Genomic DNA, 18,667 nt, shown 5'->3' with positions numbered 1-18,667 from the left:
CAATTTCAAGTATTTTACCATGCAATGGAACTGGAACACATACATACCAGCCTTTGCACACCCAAGACAGTTTTGGAACCATGAAACTTTTTGGGACCATGAAAGTGATTTTTGGATTGCTAAGTAACTATTCTAGAGGGGTGGGTAGTTCATAATGTAAGACAACTGTGCCCAAACACCTCCCCCTGTTCTCCTTTTGCATACAAGGCAAGATCACAGAATTGTAGAGTTGGAAGGGACCACGAAGGTCGTCTTGGCCAACTCCCTGCAACGCAGGAGTCTTTTGCCCAACATGGGGCTCGAAGCCATGATTAAGAGTCTCATCCTCTACTGACTTAGCTATCCCAGATCATCAGCTCTCCAAAGATGGATCAGCACAATTTGGACAAAATGTGCTGCAACTTGCTTTAGGTGTAGTTTATCGTTCATTGCAGTGGTTTGTAAAGAAAATATAACACTGTGAGAGCAGTTGTAAGTCACAAAGCTTGTTCCACAATTTTGTACTGGCTTTAATGCCTTGTTACTGATGACGATAGATAATAATAATAATAATAATAATAATAATAATAATAATAATAATAATAATAAAAATCTGGTGCAACTTGAAAGAAGCATTTTTTTGTTTTAACTTGTTGAGGATTAGTATACCACATGATGGTGCGATGTTTGACTGCCAGATTTTTAGAGAGATCTGTAATTTAATTTGAATACAAATTCTACTTTAAAGTGAGTCTCTAAAATCTGATGCTTAAAGGTCTTGCCTTCTGTCCACTCATAAATATGCTCAGCAGTTTGCTATAGCAACTCAGGCAGTTGCAAACACATTCAAAACACATTTGTGCATTTCTAGCACCTGTGTGAGTAAAATCGTTAACTCGAGGTCTAACATTGATTATGACTCAGTCGAATTATTCTAGAAGGTGGATCATTGAGTAACCCTGAATATAAAATGGGTTGGTTTTTTTGGGGGGGTCCTGTTCTCATGAATGTCAGCCAGACCTATAAAACCTTCTTTTGTTTCATTGACTGAAAATGTTTCACTTTTCGGGGGTTCAGGAGGCATATTCCTGAAAGTGGTCACCTTAGTACAGAATATGGTGGACTTTGGGCCGGGCATGTTTTTTTTCTTTGTAGTCTGCTGAGACAAGAGTAGTAAAGAACTCTGCATCTCACTATAAATTTGCTAGCTTGGATCCTATGATAAGTTGACTTAAGGATGCTTACAGAAGGAGAGTTTCTCATCTTCTCCTGACACCGCCCATGTGAGAAAAGACTCTCCAGAACAATGTGAGATGGGGAAATGTGTGTTGGGGGGGTGGCATATTCTGCGGGGAGGGGTAATTGCCGAAAATTGGACTTGGATCCCAGAATAAGCTTTAATGTAAGTGATTTCACAAAAGGAAAGTGCCCTGTTTTCTTCTTTATTATTAATATTACCACCTTTCTCTCCCCCACCCTAATGCCGGGGAAATGCAAACCTTCTTTGCTTGTACTGACTCCAGATTATCAGGGATCCATTAGCCCCCATACCTCAACCCACCCTATTCAGTAGGTTCCCCTGAAGCCCAAAGGGGAAATCAGCTTTTTGCCAGCCTCCTTCCATGGACTCTTCTCTAGACCATCCCAGCCCTTTCTGGCTACAGCTGCTCATTTAACATATTGTGCATTGTACACAATTTGTCACGTTGATGTATATCCTATATTGAACAAGACAGGGCAAGAACTCTAGGATGGGGTTTTCACATTTCATAATTTGATGATTTTTTCCCCTATAGTCTCCAGGGATTATTGAAATTATAGTAAGTGTTTTCCCTCAGTGAGCAGCCTTTACATCACTGTACTAGTGAAAAAGTATTGTATCATAAATTTTTGTTAAACAAAATAAGTTGTGTCCCAGTTGAAGACATGCTACAGTCCAGAGAGGGAAGGATATTTAGTTTTATAGCTGGTTACAAAAAAAAACCCCTGGTATTACTGTTATTTGCTTCTTCCCTTTTTTGTTGTGATGCTTGAATGGCTTAGGTTGGCAGAATAATGATAAAACCCACAGAAGTGCCATTACTATCACTTAAAGATAATGAACCCACAGGCCAAATTGCATTGGTTGTTCATAGAAGCCCAGCACAGGTAATTGGAAGGTGGAATCCGCAACTGAAAATCTCTTCCATCTATCGTAACTAATTACCTTGAATGTCTAGACATCTTCTACACAAAAGCAATGCAGTACTTGTTAAGTGGCTCAAAGATTTTAACTTGCCCAGATACTAGATCTCTCCTCCCCATCCTAGGTCCAGACTGTCAAAGTATTTTTTTAAGTTGAGCATACTTTGCAATTGCCATTATTTTTGTTGAAATAACCTCTGCTTCCTTCCTATTTTCACTTCAGTAAGGTAGAGCTATAATACCTAAAGTGGTCCCATTATTCTACTAAATTGCTTCTTCTCTTCTGGATCCTTAAAGCCAGGTTCCTTTTTCCAAGGACATATTAAGTGGTTGTCTTTTCAGGGGTCCCCCCCCCAATCTATGTCAGATTCAGATTTGATGAGTAAGTTCTTCCCAGAATGTACACAGCCTGACTTTCTTTTTTTCATTGAACTGTGTTAAGGGAGGCTTGCCACAAATCATGCTGACCCTTGTAATGTTACTCCAGATCTACATGGGGTAAGAAAAGCACACAGTAGCTTATAACTGAAGTAGTCATAGGCTTGTTTTCTGCAAGTAGAATAACTTTGTGTATTAAATGCTGAATGGCAGAAAATTAATTACCTTGTTAAATGAAAAATCAAAACTGAGATGACTCTGATGTGTACCTTCTTTCCTTTGTTTTCCAGAGACTAATAGACAAGTCCAGAGTAACTTGTGTAAAATGGGTTCCTGGTTCAGAAAGCCTCTTCCTAGTAGCTCATTCCAGTGGCAATATGTACTTGTATAACGTGGAACACAATTGTGGTACCACAGCCCCACACTATCAGCTACTCAAACAAGGAGAAAGTTTTGCAGTCCATACATGCAAGAGCAAATCTACACGAAACCCTTTGCTTAAATGGACAGTAGGTGAGGGGGCCCTGAACGAATTTGCTTTTTCCCCAGATGGGAAATTCTTGGCATGTGTAAGCCAGGATGGCTTTCTTCGTGTATTTAACTTTGATTCTGTGGAGTTGCACGGTACAATGAAAAGCTACTTTGGAGGGCTGCTGTGCGCATGTTGGAGCCCCGATGGCAAATACATCGTGACAGGCGGAGAAGACGACTTAGTGACTGTCTGGTCTTTTGTGGACTGCCGAGTGATAGCTAGAGGCCACGGACACAAATCCTGGGTCAGCGTCGTGGCCTTTGATCCGTATACCACTAGCGTAGAAGAAAGCGACCCAATGGAATTCAGCGGCAGCGACGAGGACTTCCAAGACCTTCTTCATTTTGGAAGGGATCGAGCAAACAGCACGCAGTCTAGGCTATCTAAAAGGAACTCTACGGACAGTCGTCCAGTAAGTGTCACATATAGGTTTGGTTCAGTGGGCCAGGACACGCAGCTATGCTTATGGGACCTAACAGAAGATATCCTCTTCCCACACCAACCCCTCTCGAGAGCAAGGACACACACAAATGTCATGAATGCAACCAGCCCACCTGCAGGAAGCGGTGGAGCTAATCCAGGCAGTAATGGAAACAGCATCACAACACCTGGGAACTCTGTGCCCCCTCCTCTTCCACGGTCCAATAGCCTTCCACATTCTGCCGTCTCCAATTCTGGCAGTAAAAGCAGTGTCATGGACGGCGCCATTGCCTCTGGCGTTAGTAAGTTTGCAACCTTATCACTACATGATCGGAAGGAGAGGCACCACGAAAAAGACCACAAGCGAAACCATAGTATGGGACATATATCTAGTAAGAGCAGTGACAAACTGAACCTAGTTACTAAAACCAAAACGGACCCAGCAAAAACTTTGGGAACGCCCCTGTGTCCCAGAATGGAGGAAGTTCCTTTGTTAGAGCCTCTTATCTGTAAAAAGATAGCACACGAAAGACTGACTGTGTTAATTTTTCTTGAAGACTGTATAGTCACTGCTTGTCAGGAGGGATTTATTTGCACATGGGCAAGGCCTGGTAAAGTGGTAAGTTTTAACCCTTAATGCTGCATCAAAGAAGTAGAACTTGAATAGGTAGTTTTTCTCAAAACATAACTGAATGTTGAATATAAAATTTCTTTATGCTTAATGTAAAAAAGAAAAAGGAAAAAAAGAAAAGATTATTTCCTCAGAGCCATACTTTTGGATACTGCATGCCATATTTCTGAACGATTTGAAGTGTCTGGCCCAGGTAAAGTTCTTTTGAAATACAGTTGCCTTCCAGCTGGAGAAGTGTTGTGTATCCAAAGTGTCCGTGATAGTTTTCCTATATTTTCAAAAGCTATTTTTGTATAACATGATTCAGACAAATCTAAAAAAAAATCAACTAGTGAGGGTAGAATTGTAAGGGCATTCAGGATATCGGATTGGTTGCAGCTTGCGTAAGCTGTAGCTTTGCATAACATGCATTCTGGGTAAATTGAAGTTGGAACATTTATTCTGACAGGAATCCATAAAGCAGGGTCTGTTCTCACTTTTTTTTTCTTTCCAAAAGTTAGTCTCTTCCTCCTTCGGTGATCATCTCAAGAGCAGTTTTTAGTGTCGCCATTTAAAATTTGAATAAACTTGGTATTAAATATACATTGTAATATTCTGATCTTTAATATCAATCTTCTCCAAATATGTAAGGTCACTTTTTAAAAAAAGCTTCCTAGTGAATTGTATCCCTTACTCATTTCTACCCCCTAATCACTTTACAGAACGTTTGTGTTAAAGGTATTTTTAATTCATGCATTTTTCATTAAATCCACAGGCTTAAAATGTGGCACTAGTGATGTCTTCTTTCATGTTAAGAAACTGAAATTATCTATTTAATATTTAGTACTTTCTACTGATAAAAATTATTTTGCCTTCAAATACTCATGGGCAATTTGCAGGCTATGGCCAAGCTCCAAGACTTTTGAGGTGGCTTTTGGGCATGCAGTTTGGTTGACTTTGGCTTGCGCTTCTCAGAGGGGGCTCCCCAAAAGCAACCAATAAGGGTTGGGGGGATCCTTTAATTCAGAACCCAACACTGTGTGAGGGGTTAGAGCTGCAAGCAAAGACTTGGGAAGCCCAGTGTGTGCATTGGAATGCACACATGGGTTCTCCTGATCTCTGCCTATGATGGATAAACCAGCAAAAGACCCTAAATGGCAGCTGGTTATCTTCTGGAGATCTTCCTGAAGGTTCCTAAACTTTGTTCCTAAATCTTCCAAAACTTGGAAAGTGTTGTTGAGAGTTTCTGAAGTGCATCTGTTTTACAAAATTAACACTCTTCCAGTAGACATTAATGCCCATTTTGACTGTAAGGATTCACAGCTTCTCTAAAATATGTAATAATTAGATATATTAAGTGAAATCTTATCAAACATGTTCTGGTATGTAATGTCACCTGTATGCCTTATCTTGGATAGACAATCTGGAAAAATATGGCATTGCTTTTCGTGCGGGGGGGGAAAGCAAATGGTAAGGATAAAGGACAAAACTGTCTATGTTCCCAAGTGCTAAAATCATGGAAATGTGTGTATTTCTGTGCCAGGGGCCAAACAGTTTGGAAGGTAATTTTGCAGATGTGCATTGCTGAGCTATTGTTGGTAGCTATCCAAGCCCCTCTGCTTACTATATTCTAAAGTAACTTAACATTCACCCTTTGGCTACTTGCATTTCTATTAAGTAAAAATTCTGCAAAAAAGTTGTGTTTAATCGGTACAGGTCGTAACTTGCACGCAAATGACAATTTGATTTGGAGCACATTTCAAATATTTCAGAGATAAGTATGCAGTACCAAAAGCTAGGATTTCTCTATTTGGCCAATGCGGAAATCTTTAATTAAAGGTAAGTTTCATGCTGATGTTGTTCACTAGGTCTTTGAAAACTAATATCACACACTGATGTAAATGCCATATTGTTTAGGATGTGTTTATTTAGAATGGGTTTCAAATTATTATTATGCTTTATTTTTGCAGTCGGTGAGCTCACTCAGCTGGCCTAAATTAGCAAGTTAGGTGATATGTTTACATGGCTCTGGCCAAGAAAGTCTTTGTTCCAGAAAGGTGTTAATAAGCACCATTTTCGTTCTATAGGAGAGCACTTACTAAACTTTATACTTATTTAATGAGTCTTCAGAAACACTCATGGTAACATATTTCTTTCCCTTGGGTTATACACTGCATATGTTAGTCTTGCCTATAGTTTAGTTCCGTAGCTTTTAAAGAGTTTAAAGCTGCTACCTTCCCGCGTTGACATTTCTCTCCCAGACTCCTCGAAAACTACTTCCATTGCCCTTTTCCTCTGCTGAATTTGTTTCCCACCCACCTTTTGGCAGAGTTGGAAAGAAGGGCCACAAACTTCCAGTTTGAGGAGCAAATGGGCCAGAAGACTCAACCAGTTGCGCAGTCTGAAACCTCACTGCTACTGAGCCAACCCTGTCGTTTTCCTTCCTCACCTGTCTGTCTGCCAGGCTGATGCAGTCAGGAAAGCAAATGTTATTTTCTTGAGAAGAACAGGGTTCAAATAGGCAGGAGTGGGCAACCTGCGGTATTCGTATTGGGCTCCCTTCAGCCCCAGCCATCATGGCTGATGGTTGAGGACGATGGGAGTTGTAGTCTGACCACACCTGGAAGGCTGCAGGCTAACCCATCCCTGGTATGGACAGTCCCTCCCTAGAATAAACATATTTTGGCTGGCTGATACTTGGCTAGACTTGAGTCTCAGAGACCCATAGGGCAGAGGAAGCCAATGTAGTGCCCTGCATATGTCACTGGACAATATCTCCCCCCACCCCGCCATAGGGCACAGACAGACTCACTGCTGGGTTGGAGCAAGAAGATCTACGCTACAAACATTATGACCTCTGTGTAGCATCATGTCTTGAGCTTCCTTAACTCCTTTCTCTTTCGAAATGCTACTTAAACATGAGTTCAGATCTAAAGTACCATGTTCAGCAGAAAACGTGGGGCAAGCCCATGTTGCATACCGCAGCAACATTTTAGAAGTGCACTAATTTGTGGGAGAAACTACCTACTCTACAGGAAACAAAACTTCTCAGTAATGACTTTGTAAAAAAATATATATATGCTCTACTACTGGGAAACACAAAACTGCTTATCTATCTCTCGGCCATTTCCTTCCCGATTACATCGTATGGCAGAGATGGCAGGGAAGCTTTTGCATTTCTTTTGCAGCGCTACTGTCACACATGGAGGTGTTGCTTTCAGTAGCAGGCTAATCTGCAGCCCTCCAGGTGTTACTGGACTTGCAGCTCCCATCAACCCCCATGCAGCAGAGCCAAAGGCTGGGGGTGATGGGAGCTGCAGTCTAGCAAAACCTCTAGGGCCGCAGCATCTTTATCCCTGATCTACAACCCCTTGTAATTTCAAGGGGAACTTGCCACTACTTAACCGGGAAACTCCTGGTAAGAAAGAGTGGACAACTGCAAATGAATACAGTAGTTGAGTGAAATGGCAGCATATACCCTGGCTGAGAAAATGTGTTACCACTTTGTACAACAAAATGCACATGAAATTTAGAATATTTATTTGAACTATATTGTACAGGGAAAAATCTAGAGTTAAATTATAGAACGTCCTTTAGTTTTCCAATAAAGAGGAACTATATAGTACAGCATCATGTTTAAATGAGTTCTATCATTGCTGTTTTAACAGACATTTTGTTTTACTATTTGGGCACGGGAAGACGTCACGTTTACTACTAAATCTTCATTGGCAAAGGGCATTTCATTTGGTAGAGCTGAAGTATAAAGTGCTGTTGGGAAGTACTATCTTATTTCGTTTGATTTAATTTTAAATTCAGGGATGGTTAGGAATTGCTAAATCAGTTCTTGATTTTGAGGTTGCCATGATATAAAATGAAATATATGGAACCATAAACACTGCAAACGAGAGTTCAGATTCCTTGAAATATTGCCATGCAAAGTTCTCGGGATTGGTGTTGGCTTAGTACACCAGGTTAAGAAGCTGCCCAGTTGAGAGTGGGCCAGTTACTTCTGTGAAGCCAGGAAAGAGTAATTGCCTTATTATGTGGGTGTCCAGATTAGGAGGGGAAGATTCTTACTAAAGACTTTTCAGAAAATGCTTGATCTTTTGGAACTCAGTTATGTACTTGAAAAGACTGTATATGTCTCCTCCTACCACGTTAAAGCTACTAAATTTGCATTTAGAATAACTGCTGGCCTGCTTGTGTTCTTAAAGAAAGAAAACCAGCTAATTTACTGTCATATAACTTGTGTAAAGTTTAAAAGCGAGACTTTTTTCCTGCATTTATGAAATCTGTATACATGAATTTGTTAAGATTGACACGTTAGGTGATACTGTACAAAATTGTAATGATATAGTGAAAAAAAATCAACAGTAAAATTCATATGTATTTTCTTTATAAACGTCCATCTAATTTCTTGACAACTTGAATAAATTTCATAAGAGCCTTTCTAACATAACAAATTGTTAAACTAAATTGACTGTTGCAATAATAATGAAGCTTTAATAAGTATTGTTATATTTATAATTTTAAAAAATCATGTTTGTTTCATACTGCTTATTTTTTAGCGTTTTATGTCACTGTTTCAGCTGAAGAACCCTACTAAATACTTGACATTACAGAATAATTTACTGGGGTTGTCCTCTGTATACTGACATTAAATAAAAAGTGTGACTGAACTGTAAAATGTAGATAACTGTCAGTAGTGCTTCTCATGCCTGAAGTTCTAATATTGATCTGCCGCAATTAAGACTTCTATGCAGGAAGAAGCATATTCCTGAACAAAAAATGGCCACCGTGAAACTGCTGCCTCTGTAACTGCCATTTTTATAAATGACCAATGTACAACCTCTTATTTCATACAGTTTTCAGATGTTAGCTTTGACTTACTTATATTGATCTGTCATAATTCATGTCCATTTGAATCATACTGGATTGTTATATGACTTAAATGAGAAAATATGCAGTGGGCATGGTTAAAATTGGTGTTTCTAGTTTAAATAAAAGGGAATTGTGGGAGAAGGTAAGATGATGATGTAAATCCATTAAACAACCAATGGAATGGAGAATTGATGCCTTTTGGATTCTACAGGAGCTCTTTTGTTTATCAACAATGCACGTTAACGTTTAAGCGCTTTAGGGGCTGCTCACCAGAATGAAGTGCATAAAAGGACAACCCAAGGCTTACTGTAAACACAGATTCATGCAACTCTCAAGTGTTTGTGTATCCGTTTGGGTCATGTAGGCTGCTGATACTGCAGGATGTTGCTAGCAAACTTTAATTCAGATTTGGTTAGACCACTTGGTTCTGTGTTCTCTCCAAAAGCAAGAATTCTTAATTGTATCTGAAGCAGGCATGGTAGTGTCACTAGAAGGTATCTTCCCCAGGCTGGCACGTTGAATATGGATTTAAAAATCCATCTCCCAACTTGGTTTCCAAAGCCATACTTCCTACTACTGTTCAGTTATGTTACTTTCTAGTTACCCAATTCCTTTGATTCCTGTCCATTTGCCTCTGTGCACCAAAGTGGCTTTAAACCTAGCAGTGACCCCCCCTCCCCAAGCTTTATGAAAACACAGAATGAAAAGGGGAGGGGGTGGAGTTGTCCTTGCTGAAGAGTTATATTAACATTATCTTCGGGTACAGAGTCTGTGTCACAGCAAGATCATATTCATTTGAAGCCCAGCGTCTAATCTGACTTTCAGCATATAGCTTTCCCCAGGAAAAGCATTTGAAGATCCTCTGCCCTGGCTCCGGTTTAATTTTTGAATGGATCATCCCTAATTTTGGCCACCGGGCAACTTAGCTTCCAAACTTGACGAGAGACAAGCTCCTCAGTGGGTACAGCAGTTTCTGCTAAATTAGCAACCGTAACCATATCTTAAGGGACGCGGGTGGTGCTGTGGGTAAAACCTCAGTGCCTAGGACTTGCCGATCGCATGGTTGGCGGTTCGAATCCCCGCGGCAGGGTGCGCTCCCGTCGTTCGGTCCCAGAGCCTGCCAACCTAGCAGTTTGAAAGCATCTCCGGGTGCAAGTAGATAAATAGGGACCGCTTACCAATGGGAAGGTAAACAGCGTTCCGTGTGCTGCGCTGGCTCGCCAGATGCAGCTTGTCATGCTGGCCATGTGACCCGGAAGTGTCTGCGGACAGCGCTGGCTCCCGGCCTATAGAGTGAGATGAGCGCACAACCCTAGAGTCTGGCAAGACTGGCCCGAACGGGCAGGGGTACCTTTACCTTTAACCATATCTTGGTGTGAGATCCTACTTGCAGAGAGTATATACCTTGAACATATGAAGGGTATTGCTCCTTGAAGTTTGCTATATTCAGGGTACCAGTATGGTGCCCCCCAGATTTCATTTGGCTCCTACCTCCATCAGCCCAAGCCAGCCTGGCTGATGGTTGGCAACGATGGAATAAGTAGCACAGCAACATCTGGAGGCACCATGTTAGGTACCCCTGGCAATAGACCTTGTAGAAGTGACATGCAATGCACTAGAGCACGGTGCCCCAACTACTGCCAAATGCTTTTCCGTGTCTCATTGATAGAAGCAGAGTATGTTGCAAAAGGGTAAGTGGATATATTTGAGAAGAAGTCTGGAAGAAGAACTTGCATTACATCAATAAGATTATGCAGTCCTAATTTCTGTAAAGAGATTGGGTGGTGTCCAGTGAAGTCTTCCGACAGAAGTAATACATCAGATGAATGGGAGGCAGGCAAATTTTGGTGATTCTGCCTCCCCCTGCACCCCCTAAATGCGTTTCATAGGGCTCCCCATTGTTAACCAGTCTTGAATGGAATAGCTTGTTTTTATTGTGCCTAAAGAGAGCAGCCTTTTTTGTCTGTCAGGTAGCTTTGGCTCTCACTGTCTCAATATTTGTTGCAGTGTGTTATGCAAGGTACCGGTTTCTTCCCTGAGTATTTGCATAGAAGCAATGTTGTTTCAACTTCGTCTGCTTGCCCAAGAAAAATACTTGAATCGTTCTAAGAACCTTTTCCTGTCTTGATGTGCCAAGCGTTCGAAAAGAAATATTTTAAATTGATCATAGTTGGATTTCTTTTTGATAGTTTCCTTGTACAACCTTTCTGAAACAGTCAATTTTCTTTAAAAGCAAACTAGGGAATGATCCTGTCTCCCTTCTGTGGATGGTAGATGAACCCTTTCAAACACCCCAATGTATGTGCAAACAAAAAGGAAAAAATAGAGAGAGCAGCTGGATTCCCTCCTTAGACTTAAGGATGGTACCTTAAGAGATTCAAGATGTATTATGCCCTACTTGTTATATTTGATAGAGAAATAGCTTACCTTTTCATTCTATCGAGTAAATGATTACTTGAAAGGGATGCCTACATAATAACCATGGAAAGTTGGGCCAGTGAAAATTCATTGATTTGCATAGAGTAAGCGTGAGACCTGCAGAAAACCTGTCTTCGGTTATTCTACAGTGTCTCAGCTAAGCTTCTTTTCTTTCCTACGTGTAACTGAGATATGCATGTAATAGATTTTGTTGAAGCTGATCAATGATGGTTTTTGTTTCCTAAGCCCCACAAAGCCAAGATATATTTGATCCCTGATTATATCTGTATACTTGGGGCATACCAGCTCAGATGTCAGCTGCACCCCAAGGCCCTAAATATATTTTGATTCTTTCCTGGTTGGGAAATTTAGGGGAGAAAGACATATTAAATAGGAATGATCTACACTATAATAAATGAAAGTCCGTTCTTATTTGGGTTTAAAGCAAACCCTTCTCCAGAGTCCTGCACTATCCAGAAACAGATGAAACAATACCAAAAATAGCCACAAGGGAATAATAGAACACACAGGCTTCAAGTAGTGATCTTTTTCAAACTCTTTACTACTTCAGAGCTGAAATGTCCTAGCTTTAACAGAATTAGATAATTGGGGATCTTACAGCTATTGTTGGGATCCAGCTTCTTTCAGCCCAAGTCAGCATGGTCAGGGATGTCGGAGTTGTAGCCCATAACATTTGTTGGGTTGTTGTTGTTATTACTATTATTATTATTTAAAGTTATTAAAGGAAGCAAAATGGAGCTACAATAATACTTTAACACCCTAGGGTTCCACAGCTTAAACTGCTGTATTCGGGGAGAAGTGAATGGAGGCCGCACACAGTATTTGAGCTAGTTGGCTAAGCGGCTTGAAAAGTATCGAGTATAAGTAGTTCTTTATACCTAAATGCTCCTTGAACAGGCTTGTGGTGATGGGGACTGACTGATCAATACAAAAGTCCTCTGGGTGTCAAATTAGCCACGTAGTTCTCTGGATCCAGGCCCCAAGTGTTTTAGATAATTTTGAAGGACATTTTTATATTGTTAAACAGCTTTGTGCTGACGGGAGTCACCATTTGTTAGCTTGAACAGCTTAGAACTTGGAAAGAGTAAGAGAAGACAATTAGAATATCATTAAAATTTGCCAACCCTTGCTGAACTAGCACTGCTCAAAGACTGCCCAATTTGCCTTTGAACATAGATGTTTCATTCTAAGTTACTTCTGGCTAATGGATCTATTACTGGCAGCTGGCTATAGGAGGAAAAACGAATCATTAAAGTTGGGCTTCGCAATGGCTGTTATCTAGTCTGCCTGTGTGTACCAGGGGCGTAGCGTGGGTTGTCAGCACCCGGGGCAAGGCAAGTAATTTGCGCCCCCTAACCCATGGATTTGCGCCCCCTAACCTGTGGATTTGCGCCCCCTAACCCTAACCCCCAGATGTTGCGCCCGGTGCGGCCGGCCCCCCCTGCACCCCCCACGCTACGCCACTGGTGTGTACTCCGCAAGCAAAAGTCCATAGCTCAGTTGCAAACTGGGCCTGCTCTAGATATGCTGTTGCCTGATAGAGCATCAAATACCCTCTTTCAAGGTACATAGTACCCAAGGCCAGCCAAGTTATTTTGGCACCTGAGGAAGAAAATCCTTCAAGCACTTCTTCCTGGCAGTAAAAAGAATAAGCCGCAATTTCCTGCTCTTTAATGATACTCAAAATCAGGTACTTGAGGTGGATGCTTCACTTCCTCTAATGATCAGGCCAGCCCTGGAGAGAGTCCATGGTGTTTGCATACAGAAGATTCTAGATTCACTGGCAAGCACCTGCAGTTAAAGGATTTAAACTGGATTTTAACAAGCAGAAAGAGCTGCTGTTAATCAGAATACTTGGACCAATGGACAACAGTCAGTCATATTTTGTAATTTCCCCCCATACTTAATCCATCTTATGCAAAGTTTAGAATATGATGGCCCCTGTTTTCATTGCTTTATTTTAAAAGGACACACTTCCGGCTTTTATATTTTCATAGATAGTTTTGAATGGGTACATGCCATAGAAGTTCTAAGAAGCCAGAATGCTGGATGAATAAAATTTTCATGCCTGGCAGAAGCAGAACATATTATGCAAATCCAGCAAATAGATGTAATTTCTTCATAATCATACAGGTCGCAGAATTCAGCTTCTTTTGGTCCAAAGCTCTTGAGTCAGGCTAGCTGCTCGCAGCCAGCCAATGAGAACTTGCTCGTTCAGAGGCTGTATACTAGTGCTTAAAGAAATTCTTGGGAAAGTTACACACCTCTGACAATTTTTCAAGTCTATGCATGCGGGGGGCGGGGAGAGAGATCCATTTCCCCATCCAAACACACTTTTGCATTAGGGATATATGTTTGAGTACACTTCCATATCCAAATATAAATGTATTTGCTTTGCATTACATTTTTTCAATGGGATGCATGTGTAATCACACCATAGGAGATCATGGGTCCAGCTGCCTTGGAAATGGGGACATGTTCCCCCTTCTCTCCTCCCCTGCCCCCCAGCAGTGACTGATGAGAAGAAACGGTGGCTGTGAAGAGCTATGGAAATGTGCAGAAATGAAAACCGGAGGCATGAACCATGAGGACTTTGGTAGTGAAAAGTGATCCTCACCAATTCAGCTGAGAGCACCACTGCCTACATCTGTCTACTAAGTCAAATTTTGTTGTCAAACTCTGATTATGAACACCTGGGTTAACAGGAAATCACTGATGTTGGGTGATATTCATCATTTGGACCTGTGGCCTAACCAAGTAAAGCAATTTGTTTATTAATATTGACATGTATGAGAAACATAAAGAATATAGTGACCATACAGATATCAGCCACAGAACAGACCGTGTTGTTTAGCTACGTTGATTAAGGGTTGTCCATTAGCATTTATTTTGCCTGTTGAATCCGACTTTGGGGCCGTCACTCCTATGACATGGCAAGTTTGTGCAGATTGTTTAGCTCTGACTTCACATTTGTTTGCTACTGTCTCCTGTCTCTTGTTTCTAGCTAATGCTATACTCTTTATTCAGAGTGGTGTTTTCTTAAAGGCCCTTTTCCCGTTTTGAAATCAGCAGTTTTACACATTTCTCTCTGGGACATAACTTTGGTGTGGGGTATGCTAGACTATGTTGTGCATAACACTATAATATGAAAAGTGTGTGCCTACCGAAACAGTGATTAGGCTCCTGGGCTTAAAACGAAGACACTTTGACTTATAACCTAGTACACCTGGAGGAGCTATGTCTTTCTTTCTGTGCTGCTACCTGAAATGTCATCTTGAATAAACTTGGTTTAGACATTTTTAAGAGATGAAAATATCAGGCCAGGTTCTGGTCTGGGCAGCTTGTGTTCTCCAAAGCAGGGCACTTTTGTCCAACCTGGTTTCAAGAGCAGGGAGTATACTTCTCTTTCATAGCGCTTTCTCAGTATTTGGGTCGGACCCCAAAAGAGCTCCTGTAGATTCCGAAGACTTAATTCTACATTACAATTAATAATAATGATTGGTACCTCGCCCATCTGGTTAATCCAACCTGAATTTCACAATATTCAGGTAAGAAAAATACCTGCAAAACCAAGTATTCAAAATGATGGATTTCCCCCATGCATACTTAAAGTGGAACAACGGTATTTAAGAAACAAAACTAAAAAAAACAAGCACCCAAGTTTGGTGTAGATGCCAGTGTATCTGTTAGGGGAGGGGTGTAATACAGAAATGTTCAGAACCGTATCTCTAAAGCCAGCTTTGCTAGCCTTGCTGATCAGTTTCTGATTGGAGAAACGGTTGCTTAGCGAGCTGCAAATTAAATGTGAAATGAGCATTTCCCATTGTTTAAAACTCAGTTTTTAAAAAATGCGAATTGGAAACGTGAGAGTTCACTGCAAACACAACCACTAGCTGCAGTTGCTTGTTAGTGTTCCGTTTGTGGGTTTCATTAGAGGTGAAATGATTTCCTATTAAAGGCAACATTGGTTCTGTTGGCTGGGCAGATCGACAGGCTGGGAAGGGTCCATTATGTCATTTGAAAAAGCAGGGTAATCCCCCCCCCCCCAACCAGCAGTTCTGCATCCAAGAATAGGCTGCAGCATCTTTCCTTGGCATAGATACAGTGGCTGAGAGGGGCTCCAGCTTGCACTCTGAAACATCTGGCTGAAGAGCCCCTCATGAATACTTGTGTCTTATGGTTGCAAGGTGCATACAGCAGGGAGAGATACATGCTGATCGTAACCTCCTGGTAAAAGACTTGTGGCACAAATGTGCCCTGTAGTTTACTGACTTTATGTTTTGAATAGGATAGCTTAAGTTTTGTAAGACATGAGCTAAAATCTAATCATACTACGGTCATAATCAAGATTCCTGGGGCATATTAAAAATGAATACATACTATGGTATAAGCGTCTGTGGACTAAAACCCACTCTCAAGTTTTATCAGGATACTTCATGTTCATTTTAAAGCAGCAACCATATTCCTTGCTTGCTGGAACATATTACAGCTGCTACACCCCTGGAATTCTAATTATGATCTACATCTTATAAGTTACTTTGAACTAAACTGCTACATAAAGAGTGAAGTCGTTCATGTTAAGACGTTCGAACAATGTGATCTATCACTTTGAAGTCATAATATGCAAATGCCACTGTGCACTGAAAGTCTACAGATATATATAGAACTGTTTAGAAAACTAAATGCTGGGTTCTCTTGCTGGATTAATGCAAATTGCTTTGTTTGCAGGGTTTATTGCCATCCCAAAACCAGGCCAATTCTCCAAGTGGAACTGTAGTATAGCCATCACATTTCTGCTAGCAAATCTTTGAACACAGAACAAGAAGTAATGGCAATGGAACCAGGAGCTGCTGTTCAGCCAGGGAGCACCACAAATTCTTAAAGGCAGAGTGTAAACTTGGAGTTATGTGAATCACATAGTGTTTTACAAAAATAATAATGTAATGAATTCTTTTTACAGCTAATATTTAGGCTGGTGGCCGAAAGAAGGATTTTGCTAAAAAATACTTCTTTTGGTGTTGCAGTTAAAAATAGTATAACTTTTCCAGTTTCTCTGTAAAACAAAATGTTTGTTAAATCTGAGTAAGTTTAATGGTTATATAAATTAGAACTTCATTGTTGGGTTTTTTTGCACTGATTTTTTTTATCCAGCAATGGTTAGTCTCTAGAATGCTCTCATGGGAAATGAAAGTCATTACTTTCTGGCTTCATAAATGTAATTCAGGAAGATGGATGCTGCAATCATAGAGGTTCCCCACTCCCCCAAAAAAAGATTGTTTGCACTTAAATAGCTTAATGCTAGTAGAAAATTACTTTTAAATGGGTGTTTGGACGCCCTCTAAAGCTATGTTATGGGGAAAGAGATCCTTTGTATCTATTAAACATTTTATTTTAATAATGTTTTGAGCTACAATCAATCTGTATTATATGTGTAAATAATGTAATTCAGTGATCGGGGGAGAAATGAGTCATTACACTAGTAATTTTCATTTAGGAAAGTGATATTTCTAATTCAGAAAATACATATTAAACTATCTTGAATATGCAGTTTTGTTTATGTTCTGTTTAAATTAAATCAACTGTGATGTAATCTTTTTTGAATGTAATATTGGCGTGGACATGCAGGGCATATTCATTTTGGAAACACTCAGGTTGGATTCGCTACCTATTTAACCAAGCTTGCCCTTTGTTATAAGGCATAATAATTCCCCACTATATTCTAAACACTACATCAATTCTTAAAATTAGCCTAATTTTCTAATCAAGGTTAGCCACTTAACAGTAGGACTATCCATTTTTATATATTAGAAATGCAATGTAGCATATTTTAAGGCTAGCATAATTTTAAATGTTGATTTAAAATTCAGTTTAAGAGCAATACAGTGAAATAGGTTGATACAATAGAATAATGTGTCAAACTATACAGTTTATTTTCCTGAAAAAGGCATGTCTTCTGTCAGAGGAGAGATTTGACAGACTACAAAGTCTAACTGCTGCTTAGTTAGTATTAAACTGATTTTGAACAGTATAAAGACACTAGATTTCAATTCAATTCTTCACTGGTAGTGGCTCCCACCCTGTGGAACGCCCTCCCATCAGATGTCAAAGGAATAAACAACTATGACGTTTAGAAGACACCTGAAGGCAGCCCAGTTTAGGGAGGTTTTTAAATGTTTGATGTTTTAATGTATTTTTAATCTCCTGTTGGAAGCCGCCCAGAGTGGCTGGGGAAACCCAGCCAGGTGGGTGGGGTATAAGTAATAGATTATTGCTTTTGTTATTAATATTCATTGAAGAAAATGCTGTCTGCTTGATACCAGAATCTATGAGGGCTGGGTATTATTCTCCTGATACTGAAAACCTCATCTTTTTAACTTTTTGAAAGTGAGCCTTTCATCTTTCTTCCTCACATGACAAAAGTAGTCTTATCCCCCCCCCCCAACATATCTAGTAACATGACAAGTTTTAACGCCTCCTCACAAAACCAAAAAAATAAAAAATAAAATCTGGTCCATAAAGGTTATAACCTACATAACATATTTAGGCATATTCACCTGTGTTTAAAAGCTCTGGTCTTCAAAGATAGCTTTTTATATATTTGGATGGGTGTGACAGGCAGCTAGCTACTCATATTGCCTGTTACATTCAAAACTCTGCATCTAGATCTAAATCTGTCAGACCATGCTTCTCAAAGTGGTGCAAATCACTTTTCTGAACAGCATGTTTCAAAATCGGATCATGGAGCCCTGGGCTCCCTCAGGAGGAATGGCAGGCTATAAACGAGTAGGGGAAACCCTTCCGCTTTTCCAAAGGACTGCTCTGGCATGTAATCATGACAAGTATTAATTACCGTATTTTTCGCTCTATAAGACGCACCAGACCACAAGACGCACCTAGTTTTTGGAGGAGGAAAACAAGAAAAAATATATTCTGAATCTCAGAAGCCAGAACAACAAGAGGGATCGCTGCGCAGTGAAAGCAGCAATCCCTCTTGCTGTTCTGGCTTCAGCCTGCATTTGCTCCATAAGACGCGCACACATTTCCCCTTACTTTTTAGGAGGGGAAAAGTGAGTCTTAATAGAGCAAAAAATATGGTAGTTTGAAAGAGGGTAATAGCAGTACTAAGACACTCAAAAGTGTTTCAAAGCCTCCCTGCCTTTCTTGTTCATTTGTGGTGGTCTGAAAAGGGAAGAAGAAGAAGAAGAAAACAGATTCCCTACCTGATGACTTGCCTAGGCTCTTAT

General features: G+C 40.3%; 1 protein-coding gene across 2 annotated transcripts in view; it reads left to right on the top strand.

Moving 5' to 3' along the window:
- WDR20 (WD repeat domain 20) overlaps nt 1-16,970 on the top strand; it is a 51,457-nt gene extending 34,487 nt beyond the window's left edge. For both annotated transcript variants that reach the window (XM_077923987.1, XM_077923989.1), the window contains exons 3-4: nt 2,832-4,112; nt 16,152-16,970. In XM_077923987.1, the coding sequence (XP_077780113.1) occupies nt 2,832-4,112; nt 16,152-16,205 (1,335 nt within the window). In that variant the 3' untranslated portion in view covers nt 16,206-16,970. The remainder of the gene's footprint in view (nt 1-2,831; nt 4,113-16,151) is intronic.
- The last annotated feature ends 1,697 nt before the right edge of the window (nt 16,971-18,667 follow it).

Source organism: Podarcis muralis, chromosome 1 (genome assembly GCF_964188315.1).
Source record: "Podarcis muralis chromosome 1, rPodMur119.hap1.1, whole genome shotgun sequence".
NCBI lineage: Eukaryota > Metazoa > Chordata > Lepidosauria > Squamata > Lacertidae > Podarcis > Podarcis muralis.
This window is presented reverse-complemented; position numbering and strand designations above follow the sequence as displayed.